This window comes from Copidosoma floridanum, unplaced genomic scaffold (assembly GCF_036245765.1).
Source record: "Copidosoma floridanum isolate Cflo_tuat_1 unplaced genomic scaffold, Cflo_Japanese_pri ptg000021l, whole genome shotgun sequence".
NCBI lineage: Eukaryota > Metazoa > Arthropoda > Insecta > Hymenoptera > Encyrtidae > Copidosoma > Copidosoma floridanum.
This window is the reverse complement of record NW_028321898.1, coordinates 21,963,672-21,988,890: the sequence shown is the minus strand read 5'-3', so window position 1 is coordinate 21,988,890 and position 25,219 is coordinate 21,963,672. Positions and strand designations below refer to the sequence as shown.

Sequence of the window (25,219 nt, the reverse complement as noted above, 5' to 3'; positions counted from 1 at the left end):
TCATCTCATTTAAATCAGAACTAAAAAAGATAAACGAGTCCAAAATTCTACAAGAATACGAAGTTAAGGGCAAGGGAACAAAATATTTTCAAACGTTCTTTCAAAAATCTAATAAACCCTGGTTCGCTGGCCTCAACTCCAGCATCCCAAGAAAAGCATTAGTGAGCATAAATAGAATAAGGTCCAACCATACATCATTAAAAGTAAGTCTGTTTAGACACAACATTGTTATAAGTGAACAATACGAATGTGAGCAAAGTCCAGAAACAGTTAACCACATATTCTGGCAGTGTGAATTATTCAAAGATCAAAGAGACATTTTTTTGGCAAATCTGAGAAAGATCCATCCGTACGGTCCGTTTTCGGTTGAATCACTCATTGCAGATCTCAAACCCAATGTTCTCAATTTAATTTCGTCTTTCATTTTAGAAATCAAAATCAACATTTAATTGAAAATGTAATTAATTAATAAATAGTATGAATAAGCGCTTAGTTACATTTGTATGTTAATAAAAAAAAAAAAAAAAAAAAAAAAAAAAAAGGGGAATCACTAATGATAAAAACAATATTAATAATGTAATATGTATTCTTGTCATAGAGGTTAATTGAAATTAGGTATATATTATAGCGATAAAATAGAGAATCACTATACTTAATTTTTCAAGATGTATATTGCGACTTTCTTATATATTTATAATCAATAATTTAATATTCTCAACACAATTGTGATACTAGTTACTAAAACAAAAGTCTTAGAGTGTAATGTTAATAAGGACTAAGTGTACCATACAAAATATGTCAATCCTACGTATCATACAAATAACTCTCATATGTAATTTACCATGTATACTACTCAGTGGCTGTATGTTTTCTCTAAGCCAATAAAAAAAATACTAATACTAAAATTCCTACACACACACTCTTTGGTACATATATGAGGACCTCTCTCTCTCTCACTTTCGTTGCTGCTGCCTCGTAGATTCCGAACACGTGTATGTATATGTATCTATGCACGTGTACATTTACCATTCGACTTGTAAAACTCGATGTTCTTGGTTCTCAGTGCAGGGCACACGTATGCTAGTAAGTACCTACCACTCACCCCCGCAATGTGCCCTGTTTCTGTTGTTCTCGCTTGTCGTTGTTCTATTACCCTCGTGTGTGAGTGGGCATGTAATATGCCTTTTGTGAATTTGTGCCGTGCACTGTGTGTGTATACGTCGACTTTTTTGTTTCTTCACGGCTACGTTGCACACCTCCGCGGCCATACCGTATATACTCCAGAGTGTGTGTGCGTAGTAATGGCGCTCGCTATACGTAAGTATACTTTTATTGCTTATATCGTTTCGATGGATGAGAAATATACCCAACAACGACCCCACGGTTTTTGGGGCCCAACTTCCTGTTTTGCTGCAAAATCGCCCGTTTTGCAATAACCAACGACTCAGATTTATACGCTCGCGATAACGATCTCTCGGCAATTTTATTATTCAGTAGTAGGTGCGAGTTTAAGCTACTGCGAGCAATTATTGTATGTGCATACGTATACATGGACATGTCGAAACAACGCGGATTTCGTTGAAAGCGCGTAATGAGGAATTTCAATAACAAAAGCCCACAATGTATATGTATATGGTAATGGATATTTTAAAACGTAACGTTCACTGAAGCTTGACTCCGGTGGTACATAGATACGTACCACTACCATGTACAATCCAATCATCATAAATATTTCGCGCTAAAATTTTATTTGCCCTCCGATAGAGCGCATTACGGCACGTAAAGGGTCGTAGGGAGCGTGTATCTTATTCTCGCGTAATGGCATACAATTTCACCAAATAAGTATGCGGGCGTATCAGCGAAACGCGCGCGCACACGCGTCCATCCGATAAAGCTACCGCATATTTATCAGCTACTACGACAATGTTGTTCCCTTACACGCGGTATATAGCAGAGTGTCTACATTCACTTTCGTTAAAATACCTGAAACGCCGCACCCGGCTGTATACACCTCATTCCGTGTGTACCTACGTATATATATGTATATATATGTATATACGGGGAGGCTTCGGTGTTTGAGAATACGTGTGTGTAGTTGAAAAATTCTTTCTGCTCGTATATGTACGTTGCCGTACAGTGTCGCAGTTTATCATGCTAGGTTTCCCCTCGTTTTCGTTTTACAAGCTTGAACGGCCGACTCTCTATTGGGAATCCACGAATTTCCAGAGGCGCTCGGACACGTGTCCTTGTTTTCGACGCCAATCCTTGAGATAATAACTTTTTCTCTTTTTCTAATCGTTATTTATGAAGGTGTGCGCCCAACGGATCGAGAGATGGAAGTTATAGGTTGTGTCCTCATATATAGGAGGAAAAAGTGGGTATTTTCGCCCAGCTTCCTCGAGTGGTAATTTTTCTCGCTCTGGGTCTCGAAAAAACGAAAATTCCTGCGGCAGAGGCGATCGGTACCAGATTGTCTAAAGCATATTATACATGTATATATGCCGCGTAATGGACACGCGCCGCGTTAACTATCCCATTATATGCGGAGCGCGAGAGGCGATAACTGCGCCCCGGGAGTCGAGCCTTTTTTTTTTCGTTTAATTTAAAGCGCCGCTTGCGCAAAACTTTACCGATCGTATCTCAATTTCTTGTTTTTAGCTGAGCGGCGAGATAAGTCTCTTTTTTTCTTTCCCCCATCACCCCCGTTGTTTTGGCAGCGAGGCTCTTGTTAGTGTAAAAATCAAGGTGGCGGAGATGGCGATAATCGGGCAAGGAGAGCCGATTGCCCGGATAAAATAATTACGCGTTAATGTATACGCTCCTGGGTGCACAAGCATACATATTCCTCGTTTTTTTTTTTTTTTTCGCGCGTCAAGTGCATGTCTGCGTGTCAAGTACAAAAGCAAACACCCCACCGATTACTAAAGAGCGTAAACACTGTCGCAGTTATTAGCACCTCAATACCGATCTTATTAAAAAAAAAGTGCATACCAATAGAGTGTCTCTTTAAGAAAAACCAAGTGTGGTAAACACGCGCTCGATCGACGTTATCTGTCGCCACAAACATATACGGACTCTCAGCTCGTGATTTACGTTATGTATGCGGCCATTGCATATTCTCCGCATGCAGCCATACCGATTTGTCCCCCTTACGGTGGAGGGTGGAGGGAAGAGGATCCCCTCGTCTGTATGGACGTGTACGTAGCGCCGAAGCTGCTGGTTTTGAAAGGCGCGAGAGTTATATACACTCGCGCGAACTGACGTAACGTCTATCGGCGAACCGGTGATCGGTATCGAGGGGATGCATCGGTAGCTAACTCTTTGGAATTCCCTTATGGGAATTCGATCGATCAGCTCTGGGAGGCTTTGCTCGATTTCATTCGCAACAATGCGACGTTTGTTCTCCAGCTCAACCATATATACACACATATTACGTGGTATCGATCTTCTTGATTTTATTATCTCCGTAGTCGTATCCTCGTCGTTGTTGTGATACACTAAATGTGACGTTTATTTATGGCAACGAAAAACAGTCTTGGTACGGAATTTATCGCTAAATGTTCGTGCACGTCGTTCGGAGCACGGTTTTATAACGCAGTTGCTTGCATAAAGAATAGCAAAAAAAGAAACACGTGTAAAAATTATTTTTGAGCGAGTCAAATGTCGTAGTCGATAAGAGAGCTTTTGAAGAGCTCTCGTAAAAATCAAATAAACTCGACTCCGCAGCTGAAATTTATAGCTCGCGTTGCGTTTCCTTTTGAAAACAAGCTACACACACGCATACAGATTTAGACGCGCACGTTACATCGTACACATTTTCCCCTCTCGTACGTATACTCGGCTCACGAAATTACGTCACACTTAAGTTTTATTGCTCCTATTTATAAATGTACCCCAAAATCGAGTTTTTTTTTTATTTTCATGCACCAAAACACTCACTACTTTTTTCACACGTGGGTAATTTTCACCCCCAGCCTATACTCCAAGAGTTCATTCACTCTCCTCGGAAATCACGTATCATTTCAAACGGAGAGGAAAAAGCAATTAACCCGCGGTGCAGCATCCATTGATCAAATCCTAATAACCGTCTCGATCGTACCGCGGTCTCCGCAGCCTCTAATCCAAAAAGAAAAATCGACCCGGGCCGTGGTTCCCTTAATCTTTTTTTTATTTTATTTTTCTTCCCGACACTCAAGCATATCAAGGTGTGTGTAGGTAACTGCAGCAGCGACCAAGAGTATTTAAGGAGACGCGCACCGGTTGCACCCATCAAAAAAGTATCTTCAAAGTAAGGTCGCGGGGGAACAGCAGCTCGTCTCTTGGCTCGTAAAACGCGGCTCGATCGAGTATATGTATATACAGTGGCTCGTTTGAAATTTCAGTCAGGCCCCAAGGGTATAAGTGTAGCAGCTGTCGCGCAGTTTTGTCTCGCTCCACACGCACGTATGTATACTCTTCGAAGTGCCGATAATTTTTATTTCTTTCCACTTGTGTATGCGTACGCAATAGAGGTAAAGGCCAGTGAAATCGAGGGTAATATTCTCGAGCGCAAAGTAGATAGGTACACGTACAGAGTTGGAGAGGAAGAAGGCAGTTTTAACCTATTATGAGCCAAGACGTAGGCTTAATAACTCCTCTCCTCCCTGTCTCTCCTTCTTCTGTTCCGAGTAAAACTAAATTCTTATCTATATCTCTCTAAAATCCTCGCTAAAACGGTACATATATAGAGTCGCAATTAGAGCTCGAAAAATGAGCCCACGTGTGTATAGGTATATAATATTCGTGCATAAGAGACGACGATCCCTCGGTGTCATTTGCTCCTTGTATGTGTATTATTTTCCTTTTTTTTCGTTCTCATCTCGGCAACGCACGCACCGCTGGTTAATTACGCGAGCCTGCTTTAACGAGCGCAGAGGCTTTCCGCGACGACCCGCAACGGTTCTTCTTGCCGCGTTACTCACGGCCGTGTCCTTTGAAGCCATTGCGGCCCGGGGCGTGCCCGGGGGATGAAAAAACGACGCGCATCCTTCCGTGACTCGATTGTTTATACATTTATCTTTGGTACTTGAGCTTTTTCTCACCACATGTATACCTGTGAGATCATTTGTACTCGCGATTGAATGGATGCACACCAGGAGAAGGCCAACAGGTGCGTCGGGGCACATATCATTCGCTCGCGTTTCCATTGGTAACGAGCTCATCGTCTCTACACCCAATAAGATACGCGTCACGAGTTTAAGTGGAATGGACTATATTGTCCAAATTGGTTATCCTCCTCCTCCTTTCATCTCTGTGTTGCTCCTCCCTCGTTTTTTTTTTTTTTCTCTCCTTATTACCCTCCGTGAGCGCTCCTCAAAACCATCCGAGAGGCTAATATATCACGGTGGCGCTCGTTTCTCGTGTATACATATTTATACACGTGCCCAAAGCACATATTGTGTGTATGTGTGCACGCACTCGCTCCCCTTTGTGGTGTGTCCTAAGGCCCCCCGTTTTCTCCCCCCACCTCCCGCTATAGTGGCAACAAATGTAATGTCGACGAACCCGCGCGTCCTTTTTTTTTTATTTTTTGTCCCCCACGTCTCCTTCTTTCTGGATGCAGTTTCGATGATGCCGCGAGTGGCTCTTTTTTTTTTTTTTTTTTTTTTTTTTTACTCTATAGGTGTATACTCATTTCGCTGAACTTGTAAGTCGCGGTGATCGACGAAACGCAAGAATCACGGCTGTGTCATCAATGAGGGGGCCCTTTTTTGCGCGAGTCTCCGATTGCTTTTTTCGGCTTTAATGCGAATTTATATAGGCCCGGCCTTTTTTTCCCCCTCGGGTGTATACAGCTATACGTATATATTTTGTACGGGGGGGGCTTTTATCGCGCTCCTTTTTTGCCGTAATTGAATACCGCTCAATTTGCTGAGTTGATTTTCGGTCAATCGCATTCCTATAGCGAGGAATGGTACTTTTGAAAAATTATTATTTAGCTCTTACGATTATTTTATTCACAAAAGGGCTTTTTCGATGAAAATGATTGCCCAAAACGTATATCCTTCCCTTCCTGTACTGCTCGTAACGATGCAGTTCACACCCTTGCCACAAGCGACCGAAAATATACACCGTCCTTTCGCGCCACACATCATCGAGGAAGTTAAAAAACCCACCTACATCGATCTTATACCAACAAGGTTGATACACCCAGAAAGCAAACAATCCTCCCTCCCTCCAAGCCCTAATTGCCTTCCGCTGCAAATCCCTCCCCCCCGCAGATAGCGTCTCCCCATCTACATGCACGTGGGCCGAGCGCGGAAAACAAGGGAGGCGTGGCCCCCCCCATCCTCCCTTTTGTTCCACGCGCACCTCCATACATACTCTCCTTCTCTCACGCGCGCTCGGGCCCCCGATAACGACCGATACCTCTTCAAAGAGGAAGTCCCTTCCAAGTGTACGTACATATATATATACACATGTAATACCTACTCATAAGTACTGCGCTGTAACTTCCTTTTCTTCTCAACCCCCCCTACCCTCGTGTTATAAGAGAGGCACATTCCTTCGTATGCGTGTGCACCTTTTGTATATATTTATACCTATACCGTGGAGCGATCGATCGTCGTGGCGCGCCTTCGATTGTCTGCCGCGTTGGGCGATGCAGCGTGCTTTTTAACGGAATATTTTCGAATGAAGCGCATTCTTCTTCTTTTCGTGAGTACAATGCCGCCTCTTTGATCCTCGCTGTGCTTGCAAGTTGCGCTTTTATTGCATATATAATATACGCACTTTGTCGGGCTGTAGTGCCTATGAGTGCATCGGTCGTTACATCCTCGTAGAGATAATAATGTACAAACAGTAGCTTTATGTGTACAGACTCAATTTGCAAAATGTTGTCGCGAGCCATAGGGATCGGTTGTGTGATTCGCTGCTGAATCGGTATGTGTATGGTGATTCGACCGAATGATCTGTGTATAAATGTGCAACGGGAACGATATCTGAATGACTAGTGGTTCTCGGGAGTTTCGTCACGGGACCTTTGTTTTTTTTTTTTCCTTAAAATAAAAAAAAATAAAAATCGCGTGAATCACGTGGGAAACACGTTGAGCGGAGATACGAAGATCGACGAGAGGTTCGCGCGTACTTGTATCGATATACGGAACGACGACGCGTGTGTTTTTTAACCGAAGGACGTTAAGCGCGTGTATACACCTACTTTTGCAAACAATGAAAAGACATTAGCGTAGGTACTCACGTTCCGAAAATGTTGTACAATGTACACGCACACAGTCATATGTTATATGAGGAGAGGCTCATTAGAGATTTTGATATTATTAGGTGTTTCATTGTTGCAGTTGCGCACACCGGAAAGGTATAAGGACACTTTTTTTTCTTTTTTTCTTCCTTTTCTCTTTTCCTCATCATCATCATTACGAGAGTCGAGGTGATTGTTGTTGTTTTTATTCGCGTGCGAAATTCTACCCAAGGACACATTACACATGTGTAGTTTGCCCGGCGGATGCTGATGGCTTTTGTACGAGCGCAGCAACACATATAAAGGAGAACGGATCGATTCTTTTGTGTGTTTTTATGTACACAACGATAGTTCGCGTCGGTGATTTTTCCCTCTCGTCTCGTTTAATGATCGTCAGCGACAACTGCTTTTCTCATCGGCATAAAAGGTTGTATAACGAATCTACCGATCCGCAATCGTTATCGGTTTTCACGGCGCGACAACAGGTCAAAAGGTTACCCCACGTTTCGGGAAAGCCAATGTAGACGCGTGTGTATCGGGTGGGGAGAAGCCCATGAATAAAATGCAAATAAAAAAAAAAAAAAAAAAAAAAAATAAGCAACGACAACAAAACAGCCATCAGTGCAGGGCGCAACTTCGTGTTTGTTGCACCATCGGGTTGTTTGTTTTGCATCTGTAAGTAGGTGTACGTTTCTCATGTGTGTACGCGCGCGGGGATATTTGAAATTCAAATGGCAAATCCTCCGAAACGCCGTGCCACTTGCACCTCATAATCCGTCGAGCGACTTTGCTTACGCAATCGCTGACACTATAATACGGTGTTTACCGATTCCTCCTCCCTTGTTTTTTTTTTTTCTGCAAAACAGTGAGATATCTTTTTATCACACAGTTAGCGCGTCGCTGCGGATGGTATTATTTTTCTACCTTTCCTTTAAAAATAATCTGGGAAAATCAGCGTGCGCGGCTATGCATTCTTCAAAAAGGTCTCCTTATCCCTTCTCCGTTCGCACAGACGGCTCATACTTGTGTGTGTATATCCTCACACATAGAGTATACATATTATAGGTATACGTAGGAGAGTATACAGTAGTCATTTCGCGCGGTGGTGGCGCGAAAATCGCGCGGAAATCCTTTGTTTGCCTTTTGCGTAACCGGGAGTTTTGTGAGCCTCCGGAATTTCACTTGTTCTCTTTCTGTGCCCTCCACCGCGTGTCTGTATATGTACACACTTCCCTTTGTTACGCTTGGTATTTTTTTTCCCTCTTCCTTTTTTTTTTTTTTTTTTTTTTTTTTTTCCACATAGTCAACTGTGCGGCGATTGCACGTGCGGGTGTGACGGAATGCCACACATGGGACGAGATGCTATGTAGGCTATAGTTCCGATGAATTGTTCGATCGATCGGGAGTATAACGCGTATATTAAACTCGGTGAGCTTTCGCGGCGAGAAAAAGAGTATACATAATTGGCTAGGATGCTGGTGGCGTTTTTACTCCCAGAGAGAGAGACACGCGGCTATTTTAAGGGCCTCCAAGTGCCAGAAGCAGCGTGTAGTTGTAATTGCTACTTAGCCAAGTAAGTGGGTCAAGCGCTTCTCCGCGTGGAGTCGCTTAATTGAGCTCGTTTTTAACGAAGACTCGGTTGGCTCGGGACGTCTGATGGGAAACACGGAATTGATGCTTTCGCGGAGAAATTGCATTATACCCTCGCTTCGCGCTATTCTCGGCTCTTGTGGCAGCTCGGGTGATGAAATTATTGCCAATCGCGATAAAAAAAAAATCCTACAGTTGTACCACGAAGTTTATGCATTGATGCTGTCTGTCGCTCATACATACTTTCTTTCACTAATGACATAACGCGGTGTGGTTCAGACCGTATATGTGTGTTGGACCCCTCAATGAGGGGGTATTTTCAGACCATAGAGTCAGGTTCAAAACTCGCGCCCATTCTGATACGATGCTCGTCGAGTATGACGATAGAAAAAAATAGATCAACGATCGTAGATACGGAGATCCTGAAGATATAAAACAAACATTTTTTTTTTAATTTATTTTTTGACAGTTCCACCCCATAATCTCTATACTCGTTCGTTCGTGAACGGCAGTAGCTCCGAATGCCAAGAGAAGCAACGCTCCCAACCCACTTTGGCCTCTCCATCGTTTGCAACCAAAGTCTTCATGTTTTTTTTTTTCTTCTCAAAATTCAATAGTAAAAAAAATCTCCCGAGCAAGCGAGAAAACTGCGCGACGATAGTCGGGCAGGAAGAAGAAAGTGAAGGTGAGAGACCGAGCTCAATCCCTCACCGCATGGGTACACGGCGCGATTGTTTGTCCGTGTGCCTTCATTGTCGTGCAAAAGCGCCGGCATTATCACCCTCGGACTGGCGCGGAGCGAGAGATCGGCCAGACGGATAATAGCTCATTCCAGATGGGAAAATAATATCATACGTGTACGCTCCTTTTTCTCGTTTCGCTCGCTATTTGTGTGTGTGTGTAGTGCACTTGGCAAATAGCCCGAGATAAAACGAGTGCGAGGTCGTTACACTCCTCGCGGTGTCGCGATACCATATGCTTGTCGTTGATTTTTGACCGACGCCGGGTGTCGTGTACCTAAGTACGACGACTCGTTTGATGTTGTTTGGCTAGAGACACGCTGGTTGTTGGTCGGCGCAGGGACATTTTTCGCGACTTTGATGAGATTCGAGAGAGAGTGGCCGTTTTGGGCTCGACTTAACGGCGCGAGAGTTTAGATTTCCCCGTTTGGTACACACCGGGCCATCGATGGGATACGATTGAATTTTAAACAAGCCCACGGGTGCATTGGCTTCCCATGTGCACAAGGTACGTAATACATATAGTAGACGGGGTTACGTAACAGGCTCATTTATATTTTATTTCATTCCGTTCGGCGTGAGATGTTTTTCGCCGAGTGTACAACTCGTATATACCCGCGCACGTGGGAGGGGAAACAAGTAACGAATAATAATGCGCCGTTTGGCCCATACGTACTTATCCACGGAATGATGTTACGATTGGTCGTGGTGGAAAAGAGAGCCGATGTGCGCAGGGGAAAGAAAAGACAATTATCGTCAACGAGTCGAGCGAATGATAAAAGTTGTTTTATTCTCACGAAATCGGTGTATAGAGAAAATTGAAATCTCGCTGTATTAGTGTGGATGCAGCTCGAATGCAAATCTCCGAAAGACGAGCGGTGCACGTTGCGCATGTACACGAACAAAGGGCGAAAGCTAATTTAGGAGGTGACGGGTCGCCGCTCGAAACTTATCGCCCGCGCAGGGAGCTCCGGATCGTAATATTAGCTCGGAGGCACAAAGCGCACGTGCAAGTGTATACAGAGTACAACGAGACCAACAAGCCGCAAAGTCGGCGCCCGCTAAACATAGCGCCGGCCGCGAAACCAGACCGGAAGTGGGGATCTAGGATGAGGGCGCTCCTCCCCCACCCACCCCCCTGGTGTGCCCTTCGAGTGCGCCGTGTATTAATAAAATCCGCGGCTCCCTCGGGAAGCATATATATATAATATATACGCCCTCAATTGCTTTAGGAAATGAACTTTTAGTTTAAATCATCTTCCTTTCATGCGTATATTTACGTACATCGATTACACGTGTGATGGCTTGTTTACATATACTTGCTCCACTACTCCATAAGACCTGTATGTATACACAGCAAACACACGGTATACACCCCTCGTTACCGCGACAGCGGATCAAAATGCTTTTCCGACTAGCATATACAATACACGTCCCATACGTATGCACACATAAGTGGCCCTTATTATCTCGGCGAAGCATTTTTTTTTCTTTTTGCACAACGTTGTCCACAGGTTGGGTCCCCCCCTCTTTTCCTTCACGGATTATATTATTGTTTTATTCTCTCTGTATCTTGTTTTATTCACATATATTTATTTATTTTTTCATTTTACCTCGAGATGTAATTTAGCATAAGCAGCGGACCCGTTGTATATCAGTCACGACGCGTTCGCGGTTAAACACACACAAATGCACGTGTTATACAGTCACGACCGTACATTATGTGCTGTACACCTCCTGTGGGAAGTATATTGGACGATATGATTATAAATACACGTGCACGGTACATGATATATATTGCATAAGAGCATTGCGCGACGATGGCGATAAGAAAAAAAGCAATGTGGAGTTGAAAAAAAAAACCCTTTTGCCCTGCTTTTTTTCAGAGGGCGTACGCCGCGGTGTCGGCCAACTCACCGAGCTCCGAGAACCGGGCCAACCTGAGGCGCAGCGTAAGGGACGAGCCGGCCCCGCATCCCGCCCGGCTGCGCAAACACCGGCACGGCTGGACCCTGCAGTTCGGTAGGCAGGGCCTCATCGGGGCCAATTGCACCAAAAGCCTCGTTCTACTGCTGATACTCGTGCTCGCGCTCCTCGGCATCGGCGGAGTCGCGCTCTACATAGTCTTCGGTAAGTCGACACTTTTGGCTTAACGCCATATTATCTATAAATATTGTTGTGTAATGCATCAAGTTGCAAATTGAATTTTTCGATTTTTCTCGGGGCACTGGTTGATTTGCGGACCCGCACGTATATAATGTACGCGGAAAATATTCAATTTGACTAATAAATATGCAATACTTGCGGTGCCGTGGGGTTGTCAATTAATATTATAAATACCGAGCTGCTTACTTTTGCGGAGGTGCATTTGCATGAAAAACCAACAAATTCGTTTCAACGCAAATATTATCGGTTATTTGTGCGTGTGCGTGCACGTGCGACTTTACAATAATTTCAATCGCTGCGTGCACACGCACCTTTGAATATATATATGTATATATATATGTACACCCTGAGAGAAACAAAACAAATAGTAAGTATTACTGTGCTGGAATGGTAATCTTACTTACTTTTGGCCAACCTAATTTTTACCATTCTGGATGGTAATTTATATTGCACAAACAGCACCAGATTATCCATAGCACAGTAATAAATTTTTATTAATTTTGTTTCTCTCAGTGTGTCACATCGGTAAACGGTGCGAGAGGGATAGGAATTGTTTGGATTAAAATTGCTTTAGAAGGATACCTGTATAATAAATAAATACAACTGTAGAGAAAAGTAAAAGAAAAAAAAAAGGAAAGGACAGACCGAAAGACTTGAAAGCCGTTAAGTATACACATTTAAACACAGCGTCGCTGCTCCCTTTAATGAAAAGATTAACATTTTGTAGGCCGCTTTTTCCCCGCTCGTCGGCCCTTTTCCTTCCTCCGCCGTGTATATATGTATGCGTATAATGAGATTCGGTACGTAATCCTATTACCGCGGACAGGGGGTGGGGGAGAAAAACTGGATTACACACGGGCCGAAGCGAGAAAGAGACACCTCGGATCATTTTTTTTTTTTGTTCCTCTTCCTTCCTCCTCGCGTATATTATCCATTGCCGCGGCTTTGGGGCGTGAGCTTAGCGTCGCGATCGCAATCAATTTGTTCGCGTCCACTTTCCGCCTGTCTCTCTCGCGCGTTTCGGAATACACGTATTATATATATATATATATATATATACGCCCTTGATCCATCTAGTTGATCCTTCGGTAGAAATAACTGCGGACGGCAAAGGTATTTCCAAAATTAAAGCATCGCCGGTCAATTCGTCGACGAGTTGGATTAATTTACGAGGTGCAGCGAAAAAAAAAAAAAATAAATAAATAAATAAATAAATAAGAGATATGTATGGTTAAACGAAAGATCTCGTATCTCATTTTTCTCGCTCGCATCATCTCTGCGGCACGCACATATACGGATGAGGTCGATGCATCCTTCTCCGCAGCACATGAGCGCAAATACTGCATTTATGCCCGAGTTAAGATCGGTATGGCGCACACGTGTTTGATGTATGTTGGCTGACTAAAGTGTGTGTTTGTGTGTGTACGTATATGTATGCATAGCGTAGAGAGCCGAGCGACAGTCCTCGGGATTACGGGGCGAATAATGTTCCCATGCCCCTGAATGTCGGAATTTACAAGTCACGTGCAGCAGCAGCAGCAGAGACGGTGGCGGCACACGATGAATATAAGCTCGCGCACGCCTTCATTTTTTCCTTGATCTTACCCAGCTCGCAGCAGCTGTCCCTCGCTTTGCTTGCCCATGTATATATATATACAATATTCTATATTATTACTATAACTATTGTGTGCACTTATGCGTATTATAAAGCATTACGTGTGTATTCATACGGAGATACGTGTGTGTTTTTGCGACCGGGGAATTGGGAGCTGTTGCAGGTTTTTGCTCCGAGTGCGCACAAATGAGGAGGAGAGCGTTCGTATGTAGCATATGTAATGGTGCGTGTTTCGAAATACATAATGTAGCCGAGGAGGAGGAGATTGAACCGGCGCAGCCGAGCATAATAATGACTTTATGTAACGTCGAACGGGTCCTTGTTTTAGCGTTACTTGCAACTGTGGGTGCCTTCCTCTCCCTCGATGCGAAATTGACGTTGATGAGTCTCGTTATAATAACGTATACTCTCTTGTGCAATCGAGATTTTCTAAAACCGATCTCGATCGCGATCGTTTTCGGTACATCGATTCTTTTAATACGTGTACCCTCGATTCGAGCGCCTGAAAAATTAATGCGAGCCAGAGAACCGCTCGAACGAAGAGGACGACCGTTTTGTCCGATAAATCGGCGATCGTTAACTCCCGTCACTCGGACGCTCCTCTCGGTAATGTCGTATCGTTACGATAACGCGTACAATTCGGGTTTCCCTTTTGCGTAAATCTTTTGTGCTCCTTGCCCGCAGGTTTTAATTTTCATCGCCCGCCAAATTAAGATCGTTTCGCGCGACTCTCCGAGACATCGGTGAGTCAGACGTGTGGACGTGTTAAAAATGTTCCTACCGATTTTATCTCGTTTGGAACGTCTCGTCGTGTCGTTTGGACCCGAAACTCGACACGAGTCCGTGGTACCTTGTAAAACACTTACTCCTTGCCGGTGACAAAACTACGGGTATATTATTCCCGCACACAATACTATCGCAAAGTAAATCATCTCCCAAAAGATGGTAGCAGAGACAAAGGCTTGGTAATTAGGCTCTCGGGGAGTTTTGCAAACGTCATCGTCGTTACCTTTCGCTCCCAGAGCCGTTTTCGAAAATTCCACGGGCGTCGAAATAAAATGAAAAAGGCAAGCGGACACACCGCCTATTACGCCCCTCCGTACATTCGCGTGAATTCAATTCAATTAAACGCGGCCTCATACTTAATACTTACACAAGCGCGAGAGAGATTATCCGAGCGCGGGTCTCGCGCGAAATGAGAGAAAGGAGGATGGAAGGGCGGTCTTTTTCCCACCGCGACGCTCCGTAGCGTGAAAATAAGCGCATCCTCCGTTAGGTCGGATGTTTGCTGAGAGCGAAACATTTTTTTTTTCCCTACCCCTCCGTGGCTGTATGCATCGATTCCTTGAACTCCCGAAGCCCCGATCGACCGCACCCCGGCGCTGTTTTTACACGCACACACGGCACGAAAGTTTCGACCTTTTTTTTGTTTCCTTTCTTTTGCAACACTGTCCTCGTCGCCGGGAAGAGATTCGCTAAGTAAGTTTTTGCAAACAGGAAAGCCCCCCCCCTCCTCCCCCTCCGCTTCACGCTACGTTGACGTCCCGGCCTCGCCTGTGTTTGCCTTTTGTTCCTTTCTACGCTCTCTTTTTGCTCCTCCAACTCTAGCGGTGTCTCTCGGTTTTCGTGCCGTCACCTGGGAAAATAATCCAAAGCCGGACCGGACGGCCTCAGTCAACAACATTATTTTTTTTCTTCCAGAACCAGAGAAGCTCCACGTGATCCAGCAGTACCTGCGCTCGGGCGCGCGCAACGAGAGCTCGGCGACGAGTTACGCCGAGCCGGGCGGTAACCACCTCCTGCCCCTCGAGCCGGTCTCCCCGACGTCGCCGCTGCTCGACGCCCTCTTCAACGGCAGCAATCTGCCGCCGGGCTTCGACTCCAACGACCTCGGCGAGCCCGTGTTCGTGACCGCGTGGACCACCACCTCGACGAGTACCACCCGCAGGCCGTCGAGCACGACGACTACGAGTAGCACGACTACGACGACTACTACTACTACGACTACGACGGCGAGTCCCAGGCCACAGAGTAGCGGCACGGCGCGGACCACCACGGCGAGGGCGGCGACGTTGCTGTTCCTGGAGGCGCACTCGAGGCGGCGGCTCTGCCACGAGTGTTACGCCGACGAGGTCTGCGTGGCGAGGAACGCGGACGAGACGCCGTACTGCAGGGCGCCCCTCGACCCCGTGCCCGGCGACGGCTGCGGCGGCTTGTGCGACGCCAAGAGCCAAAAGTGCCATAAGCTCGACGGCGGTGCTTTTAGGTGAGTGCCCTTTTTTTTTTTTTTTTTTTTTTTTTTTTTTGTTGCCCCGGACGAGAACTGCACGTGGGCATCGGGTATATAATACTATACGTATATATAAAGGGTCCTTGTATGTATAGTACGCGTGTGCAGGTATACACAAAATATATGCGTTACAAAGGGAGGACGAGCTGGCGTAATGTGTCATTTGTATGCCTCTCGCGCGAACGGAGAGGAGACGCAGAAGAAGCCCGATGAATAATGGAGTTTATCAAAATGCTAATTTTTCGGGAGAAAGGAGCCGATCATCATCGATTGATCCTCCTTTCGGCCCTTTATTTTCGCGTCGCGTATTGTGTATGATTAGTTTTTGCCTTTGTTAAATTTTATCGACCCTCCCTGCTTCTTTTTCTTCTTTCTTTGACGTTTCTTGTACTCCAGTGGGCGGTAAATATATACGTGTGTGTGCGTGTACTCTTCTGGGAACGATCGATTTTGAATAAAGCGAACAAATAAGCTCCAAAAAGGTTCCTCTTTAACCCGAGTATTTTATTTAACTCAACAAAAAAAAAAAAAAAAAAAAAAAAAAGACTAATCCCTTTGTGGGTTTTTAAGATGCACGGAAAGCGAGCACCTCTGCCTGGACGACGAATGGACGTGCCTCAACATATTCTGCATACCTCTGGTGAAGCGGTGCGACGGCCAGATGAATTGCTACGACCATTCGGACGAGTACAATTGCGGTAAGCACGACGATACATCATCACAAACGCGCATCATCGACGTATTATATGCCCATCATCTGTAACCGGTGTCCCTATCTCGCGCGTGACTGTTATTAATATTTTGCTGCTCGGTTGGCAAATTGAATTTCGCGCGCGAGCCCGGACAATGGAATTTGCTTTCGAGGGTTTTATGTTTACCGGGTGCCCTTTTTCTTTTTATTTTCGAGGTGAAAATACACTCGCGCAGCTGGAAACATCGCAAGTACACGCGTATGAAAGTTGCAAGTTGTGCCGACTGACATTAACCCGGATAGCGTAAAGTCTATATATACATACGTGTCTTGGGGTATTTTTCTTTTATTGGCTTTGCCTTGTGCTATACTCGCGCTTTCGAAGGCTTCTTGCTTGTATACTGTTTGCACACAAAAAAAAAAAATGTAACGTCGCTACAAGTGGGTCGACGTTGCGAGAGAAGGGAACGCTTTACTTGTATACCCCGATCGTTACTCGATTGACTTATCGACGAGAAAAGTCTTGTGTTTATCCTATTTAAAAGTCATTCAATCACTTTTTTTCCCTCTTTTATTGTTCGGAAGGTAGGTAATTGATGATTAATGCTTTGCTTCTTTCTCCTTTGAAGAATGTAATTTAGAGACGCACTTCCACTGTGGCAACCAAACCTCGTGCCTTCCGCTGTCGAAAAAATGTGATGGACACGTGGATTGTTTCGACGCCACGGACGAGGAGAACTGCACAACGAGTAAGTTTCTTTATTTTTTTCTCTCACGTATGTACTTACTCAATTTAAGATACGCGCGAATCAGTCATCTGAAAAAAAAAAAAAAAAATCATATGTATACATATACAGATTACATACGTATTTATTACATTGGTAAAAAAAAAAGAAAGGAATTTTTTTGTCTCTTATGTGCTCATACTTGAAACATTAAATATAATAAATCACGTATACGTCATTCAGATTTCCAATTATACCTTTCTTACTTCGTCTTGAAATATGACCGGTAATGTTACCTTGTTTTTGAGAGTATTATTGCAAGTATACGAAAAGAGCATTAAAAAAAAAAAGAAAAAAAAAAGAAATCTCGTCAATTGTAATTGTGTACAACGTTTTTATCATAGCCTTTCTTTTCTTTCTTTATAGGTCATGAACTTGGTAGGCGTGAGTACCCTTTAAAACGATTTTACTCTTCTTTATCTGTTTTTTGGTTTTTTTGTTTTTTGTTTTCTTTTCTTCAAAATCGCTACATCGCTGGACAATTGTGTTTTCTCATGTTACAAAACTTGTTCCTCGAGCGCGAGCATAAATGAATATTCATTGACTCTTGGGTTCTCTCTCTCTTTCTTTCTCTCCTCCTCTGTGTTAATATTTTTTCAAAAAGCACCATCTGTAGTCTCGTAGCAGCATAAATGTGGTTTTTCCATCTTCTTCGTCATCGATTTATGGGTTTGAGTATATAAATCATCGACTCATTACAATAACGATCTTTTCAACAATCTCTGTGATTAAAATTGCTCGGCTCTTTTTTTTTTTTTTTTTTTTTTTTTTTTTTTTTTTTTTCATATTGGCATTTACGATTGGAAAGAAAAAAATTCCTACATGTTTTGTGGCTACAGAAAATGAAAAAAAAAAAAAAACACACTTATTCAACAATGTACGCGAACACGTTGAAAAGAAAAGACTCCTCACGCTTTAAAACGACTAAAAAAATTTTCACTGGTTTTGTTCTCCCTCTGTTTGTTTTCACACGTGCACCAAGTAAAAGCTAGGACTAATCATCAAACGTTTAACACGTATATATAGGAGTGGAAAGGAATTATTTGGAATTATTGGCGCATGATGTACACAGCTTTTCGTTTTTTTTTTTTTTTTTGTTTGTCTGGTGTAAAGATACATAAAAACAGTAATTTAAGCGTCGACGGATACAAGTATTTACTGTCGCTTGCTTCATACAAATCTTGTACCCGCCGACAACTAAGGTGAACTTTTCGAGTAACAACAAACAAAAACCCCATATCCTTTTCCCACAAAAGCCTATGAAAGAAGAAAAAAAAAAAAAAAAAAAAACGAGCTTTTGTAATTTTTGCCTGTTTAGTTTGCCCATCGGAGGACGAGTTCACGTGCAGGAACAAGCAGCAGTGCATACGTCGAAGCCGCTTCTGCGACGGCTACCGCGACTGCAAGGACGGCTCGGACGAGCCCGGCGGCTGCCAGGGCCGATGCAACAAGCACGAGTCCACCTGCCTGTAAGTTCTCTATATACCATAGCATATACCTATACCTGTACACATTGATAATTGCACTCCGCTGGCATAGAGTGTACGCGTGTAGTGCAGTAGGTATCGTATAAGATGATGAATCGCGACGACGACGGCGTAATGAGAGAGGGAGCCGCTTCTTCCTTCTGTCCCGAACATTTCTCTCTCTCTCTCTTTTTTTTTTTAATTGCAGTTATTTTTGTCGGGCAACCGCGTACATCCATATAGGTATATACAATACCCGCCCAAAGAGAGCGTTGGTTCGGTACGAGCGCGGAAAGAACCCCGTGTGTATAATATAAGCACATAGGGACATTAATCATTCGCACATCCTGCCAGAAAGAGGGAGATGGAGGAAAGCAGGGAGTTTCGTTAATTTTCATTTACATTTTTTGGTTTTTTTTTTTTTTTTTTTTTTTTTCATCCCAGAGGCGGATGAACGATGTTTCGCGTTTAAATTAAAGCCTCGGCGGCGACCAATATGCCCTCCGATGCAACAACAACAATATTATTATCATTATTATACCGTGCCCGTGCGCGTTAGATAAGAAAATTCAATTTGTTTTCAATAAGAGATTTTCACGACAAGAAGCGTATCTGCGTGTCTCCCCCTCCCCTCGATAAATCTCCGGCTTATTTATTTAGGTGCAATAATCATTTGTGTCAAAAGGCTTGTTTCGCGAGGGCTTATCTCAAGGGCGAGTCGGGAACAACTATTTAATTACTTGCTCTCTGGCAGAAAATAAAAGAAAGGGAAAGCAATATGACCTTTTTTCCCAAAAAAGAAAAAAAAAAAAAAAAGCATCCGTACTCGTACATGAGGTCTCGATTCTTCGCCTATAGTGTACACTCGGGGAGGAAAAAAGAATCGATGGAGGAATTTCAGCACGCGTGCACACACACACACACTCACTTGTCCTTTCTACATCTCTCTGCCCTCTTGGTAAAATTGAAAGAGAGAGAGAGAGGCTGCCTGTACGCGGCAACGAAACGAAGGCGAAGGGAGTAAATTGCGTAATTTACGAACTGTCGCCCGCGGTGTCGGCGCGCCCGTAAATCTCGCATTGGCCTTTCCTCCCCTCCTTTTCCCTCGCAAGCTCCGTGAGCATGTACATGTGTATATATACACACACTGCACGCCTTGCATGGTCAGGGGGGCTCGTTTACTCGCGAGAGTTTATATTTGTACGTATTATTTACAAGTGTAATTATGCAAATGGCCGATATGGAGCGGTTTACGGGCTCGCGAGGGAGACGCTCCTTTCATCTCCTCGTACACCTTTCGCGCGGGGATCCCTCATTTTCCTTCCCTCTCTCTCTCTCTCTCTTCCAGCGGAGCCACGACGACGAGAGCGTCGTATTTGGTTATTCGATTAATTGTTTGGCCGAGAGAGAGAGAGAGAGAGAGTCGTTGAAAGGAGTGAGCGAGCGGAGCGTTACTTTTAACGACGAGACCGATAAATTTCGGCGTCAATTTCTGCTTTGACTTGCAGATATCGGCTCGCTTGTTTGCCCTTTCCCCATATATACCTGCCTTCGATTTCTTTTTGTCCAACCCCGGAGCCTTGAATTTCACTCTCCGATCCCTGTGCGTGTACGCGACCAATTTAATTACGACGCCCTATCGTTGCCAGATTAGATTCGCTCTGTATACGTGTTTTTTTTTTTTTCACAATACGTGTTTGCGAAACAGCCGTCGCGCGCGCGTTATTGCAATATTTAATCCACGCGCGAGAGCGGCATACACAATAAATTATACACCTGTATCGGGCCGATCATGCTAATGACCCGCGCGGAGCAGCTGTACAAGCGACTGCCGGATTTTAATCTCTCGCCACGAGACTTTTTTTTTTTTTTTTTTCCTTCGACCAACCGATTTCCCCTCGGTGTATCGCGTCGATCCATCTACGCGCGGGGCATGTGGAGCAAAAAAATTTTCTCACCTTCGGCTCGGGCGACCATCGCGGCTGGGGATCTAAAAATCGGCCGATTTCCGGCCGGCCGATCAATCGCCGATTTTTTCAAACGCCGCCGGATTAACACGTTATCCGCGTTCCCACACATCTTTCAACGGGGGCACGCGCAGACATTTGCATAATTGGCGCACACGGGAGCCCTTATCTCCCCGCCGGTATCCAGTCGCAGCGCGAAAACTTTATCTCTCGCTCTCCTGCCAATGCACACGCGCGCGCGTACACATCGCATCCGTATTCCGCGGCCAGGGCACACACGCCAACCTGTTCGATTATATATACATTTCGAGTGGTAATATCGCGCTCGGACGATAAAGGCGTCGTCTCTCTCGCCCCATCATGTATATACATATATACGTATACGCGGGACAGAGAGCAGCAAAAATTCCGCGCCCACGCCAAGATATTGAGGCATTGTTATACGCTCAGGAGAAAACTCGTTCGCCCTCGGCTACGCGTCTGCGTGTTATGCACGAAATGCTTAGCGTATCGAATTTTTTTTTTTTTTTTTTTTTGATACTCGGTATGGAAGAAGAAAAAATACAATAGGTCGAGTGCCTTTTTTTACGTTTATCCTCCAAACGAGTTGCCATGATTTTACTTTGCGAGTAGAAGTCGTTGCTGGGAAACTACGCGGGCCATTGTAATTATTATACTCTTTTCCACCAACGAAATAAAACCGAGCGCGAAAGCATATATTTTTCGCGCGGATATTGAGGCGATTACGAGCGTGTAACAGACGATCGAGCGAATAAATCAAAGGCACAGAAGTGCGATTCGACGGAGGTATCGTTTATGTAGGTACACATCGCCTAATGTAGACCGGTTCTTACCGATAGGCTCGAAAAACATTTTTTTGTTCCACCCTTTTCATATCTGTTCTTTCGGACGCAATAATGATTGTATTTTCTAAAAACATTTTTCGTTATCTCTGTTGCAGAAACGGCAGGTGCATCAACAAGGGAGACAAGTGCAACGGCATCGACGATTGCGGTGACAACAGCGACGAGCAACACTGCCGGGAGCGATTGTAAAATTTAAGGAATTAACAAATACAAAAATGCACGAATGCGTATTTATCGAGAGGCGACAAGCGGATAGCATTATTTTTCAAACTTGTTATATCATGTACACGATTAATAATATCATTATTATTACTACACGTATATATATGAAGAGAGATACGAATAACGACGCTGAGCGCGAATTTGTATCATAGTGTGGGGGAGAAAAGAAAAATGTCAATTTTGGTGGAAAAAGACGCGAGACGTTCCGCAAAGTCGATAAAAATGCGGCTTGTCGAGTTTTCGTGTCACACACACACACAGATTACACAGACAGACGTACACAGTATTTGGAGTGGAAGGATTAGGGATATCGAATAACGCACGAGTATTGTAATTTGTATAGGTAGAATATAAGGAAGGAGAATCATGTTATATATATAGATTGGTTAATTAATTAGTTATAATTTTATTTGCAGAATTAAAAAAGTTTCGGATATACGATTAGTATAATGATTATTGATGTATTATAGAGACAAAAAAAGGACAATGACAAGACGAGTGTGATTTTTATTGATTCTTTATTGTATCGTATTATCGTTTTGTAGTAACACTTTCTTCATTTCCTAATAATTACATCGATTATACATATGGTTGAACCGTGTGCGTTTACACACAGGTAGCATCGTTTTTTTTCTAATTATTTATATTTTCATTTAAAAAAAAAAATAAAAAAAAAGTATTGTATTATATACTGACTTGTACATAGAATTATTAGATAAATGCTAAAAAAAAATTATAATATAAACATAGATGACAGAATAAAATTTGTAAATATTGTATGATTATAACATTTTTACATCTGTGAGCAAATCGAGAAGAAAAATAAAGGAACGTTAACAGACAAAAAATCTACTTTGATTTTCAAATTTTCAAATTCTTAGACTTTACTTTCAAAATATGTACATTGTCGCAAAGAACGTCTGTGATATACGCGTTATTAAAATTAAAAAAAAAAAAAAAAAAACTACCCACACGTATTGTATTCACAGTGATAATAAATTCATTAAATTGATTCGTTCTTTTTCAGGGCTGGAATACAATTCTTTTCCACTATTTTTGTTCACATAATGTTAACGGTTGGTAGTCATGTACTTGTTTTAAATGTCTTTTATACACCCAAGTGCAATTTTATAACCTATCCCAAGTAAGTAATGCGCCAGAAAGGAAATTAAACAATTTTTCCCATCAGATCTAAACTATCATCGATAATATAGCTGTTGTTTACTTACATTCGTATTGAATCACTGCAGATGAAAAAATGTATTTGTGTGTTGTTGGAAATTAGGCAGTTTTCTCTTTATCACTTGTATAAACAGTCATGTAAAAAATAAAAATTCTGATCTATTGAGATAACGTAATGTTTTTTTCCTGTCTTCCAGCCCCAAATAGTCACTCGTTCACTGGTTAATTCCTTCCATACATTCCGGCGTAAAAAAAAATTCCAGCTTAAAAAATTTAAAAAAAAGTTTTCATGTTCAGAAAAAGTTTTTTTAAAGTCTTTTCTCGAGACAGAGCGAAACTTGGTCAGAATTTTAAACAAATATTTTTAAAAAGTTTCTCCGAACAAAATGTTTGTTTCACGTTCAACAAAATTTTTTTTTGCCTTTCGTTAATTAACTTTGTCTGAGCAAATGTATGAAAAAAAAAAAGTTGAAGATTTTTTTTACAAAGTTTAAATAGAGTTTTATTGAATTTAAAACTGAAACTTATGAAATAAACAATATATTCATTGAATGTGATACATTTCATAATATTAAAAAAGAAAATTTGATCGTTGCTGGAATTTGGGTTGGTGCAAAGAGACCTGATCCTGTTTTATTTACATCTGTTTTCAAAAACGACTTAAAAAAATTATACAATGGCGTTTACTTTAAAACACCACTTGTTAATGAATTGATTAATGTTAGAGGAATTATTATCAGTGGCACGTGTGATTTGCCAGCATAGGCTTTATTTTTAAACATGACTCAATACAATGGTAAAAATGGCTGTAAAAACTGTACAATTGAAACTGTGCAGACGTTCTCATTTGTTGAAAATTTAAATTGTAGGACTACAGAGGAGACAAAAATACTTGCAAAACAAGCTCACGAATCTGGAAAAGTTGTATCCGGAATAAAAGGCCCTTCTCCCTTAAGCTTACTCATCAAAGATGATGTTGAATCAACGGCAATTGATGAGATGCATTACGCGTTCCAAGGGATCATGAAGAAACTTATGTTTTACTATTTCGATGAGACAAGTCGTATACTCACCCCTCTTCCCTATATGTTTACATTGACATGATTAATACGAGAATAAAAAACATTAAAATGCCATCGTTTATTCAAAGAATTCCTGGACAAGTAAATGATTATAAATATTGGAAAGCATCAGAACTGAAATTATTCTTACTAGCGTAAAGTTTGCTTCTGTTAAAAAGGATAATGTCGAAAAAATATTTCGAACATTTCATTTTATTAGTTTTTGGAATCAGTCTGTTAAATGCATCTAGTATAAGCTAAAAAATGATAGATGGTGTAAAAAATTTGTTATCAGAATTTGTAAGACGATTTGAAAACTTGTACGGACTAAAGAGCGTGACTTGTAATGTGCATTTGTTACTTCACTTAGCTAATGAGGTAGAAAAATTTGATCCTCTCTAGGTCATGACCTGTTTCCTTTTTGAGGATTTGAATGGAATTTTAAAAAGGTACGTTCATGATTCGAACAGTCCTGAACTTCAAATTTGCTCTTCTATTGTTACACATCTGAATTTTACAGAAATGAAAGATAAAAGTGACGTTTATTATTATTGAAAAAGTATTGAAAAGAGAGGCACACATAGACGTAAATTAACGAAAATTGACCATAACATGTATGTGGTAGGTAAAGTAAATACAGCTGTTTCAGAGAACGTATTTAATTTTTTACGTAGGAGAAATATACAGTTTAATAATGAAAAATGTTATAAGTTTTGTTCACGAGAACGCGTTTTTAAAATGTAAACAAAGACCCTGAAGCTGCTGTTGCTGGTTGCGAGAGAGTACGGCCGAACTCAAACACATTCTTAAACGTCACATCCATGAACTAGCTTTTACACTTACATGTAAATTTACCAGCAAGTAAAATTTCGGCTATACTGGCTTTTCTCGCTCGCAGGCACGAGTAGTTAGGCTTTGTCTCTCGAGCAGATCAATCGCTCAGCAAAGCATAGTTGCGTCGTTAACGACCTTTTGCGACTTTTAACGTCGAACTTACCGAGTCTCGCTTAGCTCAAAGATTGTTCTGTTTTATTGTTTTTTTCTTCTAATCTAATCTTGTTAAGACTTTCAGTTGTTTCTTTATTCCGTTTTTCAAACAAGCAAGCAAGCACACATATTTTTGTTATATTATTAAGTTTATATTTATTGTTACCTGTTTGTTAATAAATCTGATTTTAAAAGTTAAACGAAACGAGTGCGTGATTGAATTATATTCTCGAGTTTCTTGCGAGATTTTGTCAAACCCTCGAAGAAACGCTTTTGACGCTGTAAAGGCAATATTTTGATCCGGCGGCATAAAAGTCGATATCGCGATACGCCGTTGGCTATTTAATTAAAAAT

The 25,219-nt window shown here is 42.4% G+C and overlaps 1 protein-coding gene across 2 annotated transcripts in view; it reads left to right on the top strand.

Moving 5' to 3' along the window:
- The window catches only part of LOC106641755 (uncharacterized), a 121,600-nt gene extending 98,612 nt beyond the window's left edge, over positions 1-22,988 (top strand). The window contains exons 5-11 of one of the 2 annotated variants that reach the window (XM_089594646.1): positions 11,454-11,697; positions 15,050-15,614; positions 16,209-16,336; positions 16,959-17,078; positions 17,481-17,498; positions 18,433-18,583; positions 21,509-22,988. In XM_089594646.1, the coding sequence (XP_089450772.1) occupies positions 11,454-11,697; positions 15,050-15,614; positions 16,209-16,336; positions 16,959-17,078; positions 17,481-17,498; positions 18,433-18,583; positions 21,509-21,602 (1,320 nt within the window). In that variant the 3' untranslated portion in view covers positions 21,603-22,988. The remainder of the gene's footprint in view (positions 1-11,453; positions 11,698-15,049; positions 15,615-16,208; positions 16,337-16,958; positions 17,079-17,480; positions 17,499-18,432; positions 18,584-21,508) is intronic. The other variant, XM_089594647.1, reaches the window with a different exon arrangement.
- The last annotated feature ends 2,231 nt before the right edge of the window (positions 22,989-25,219 follow it).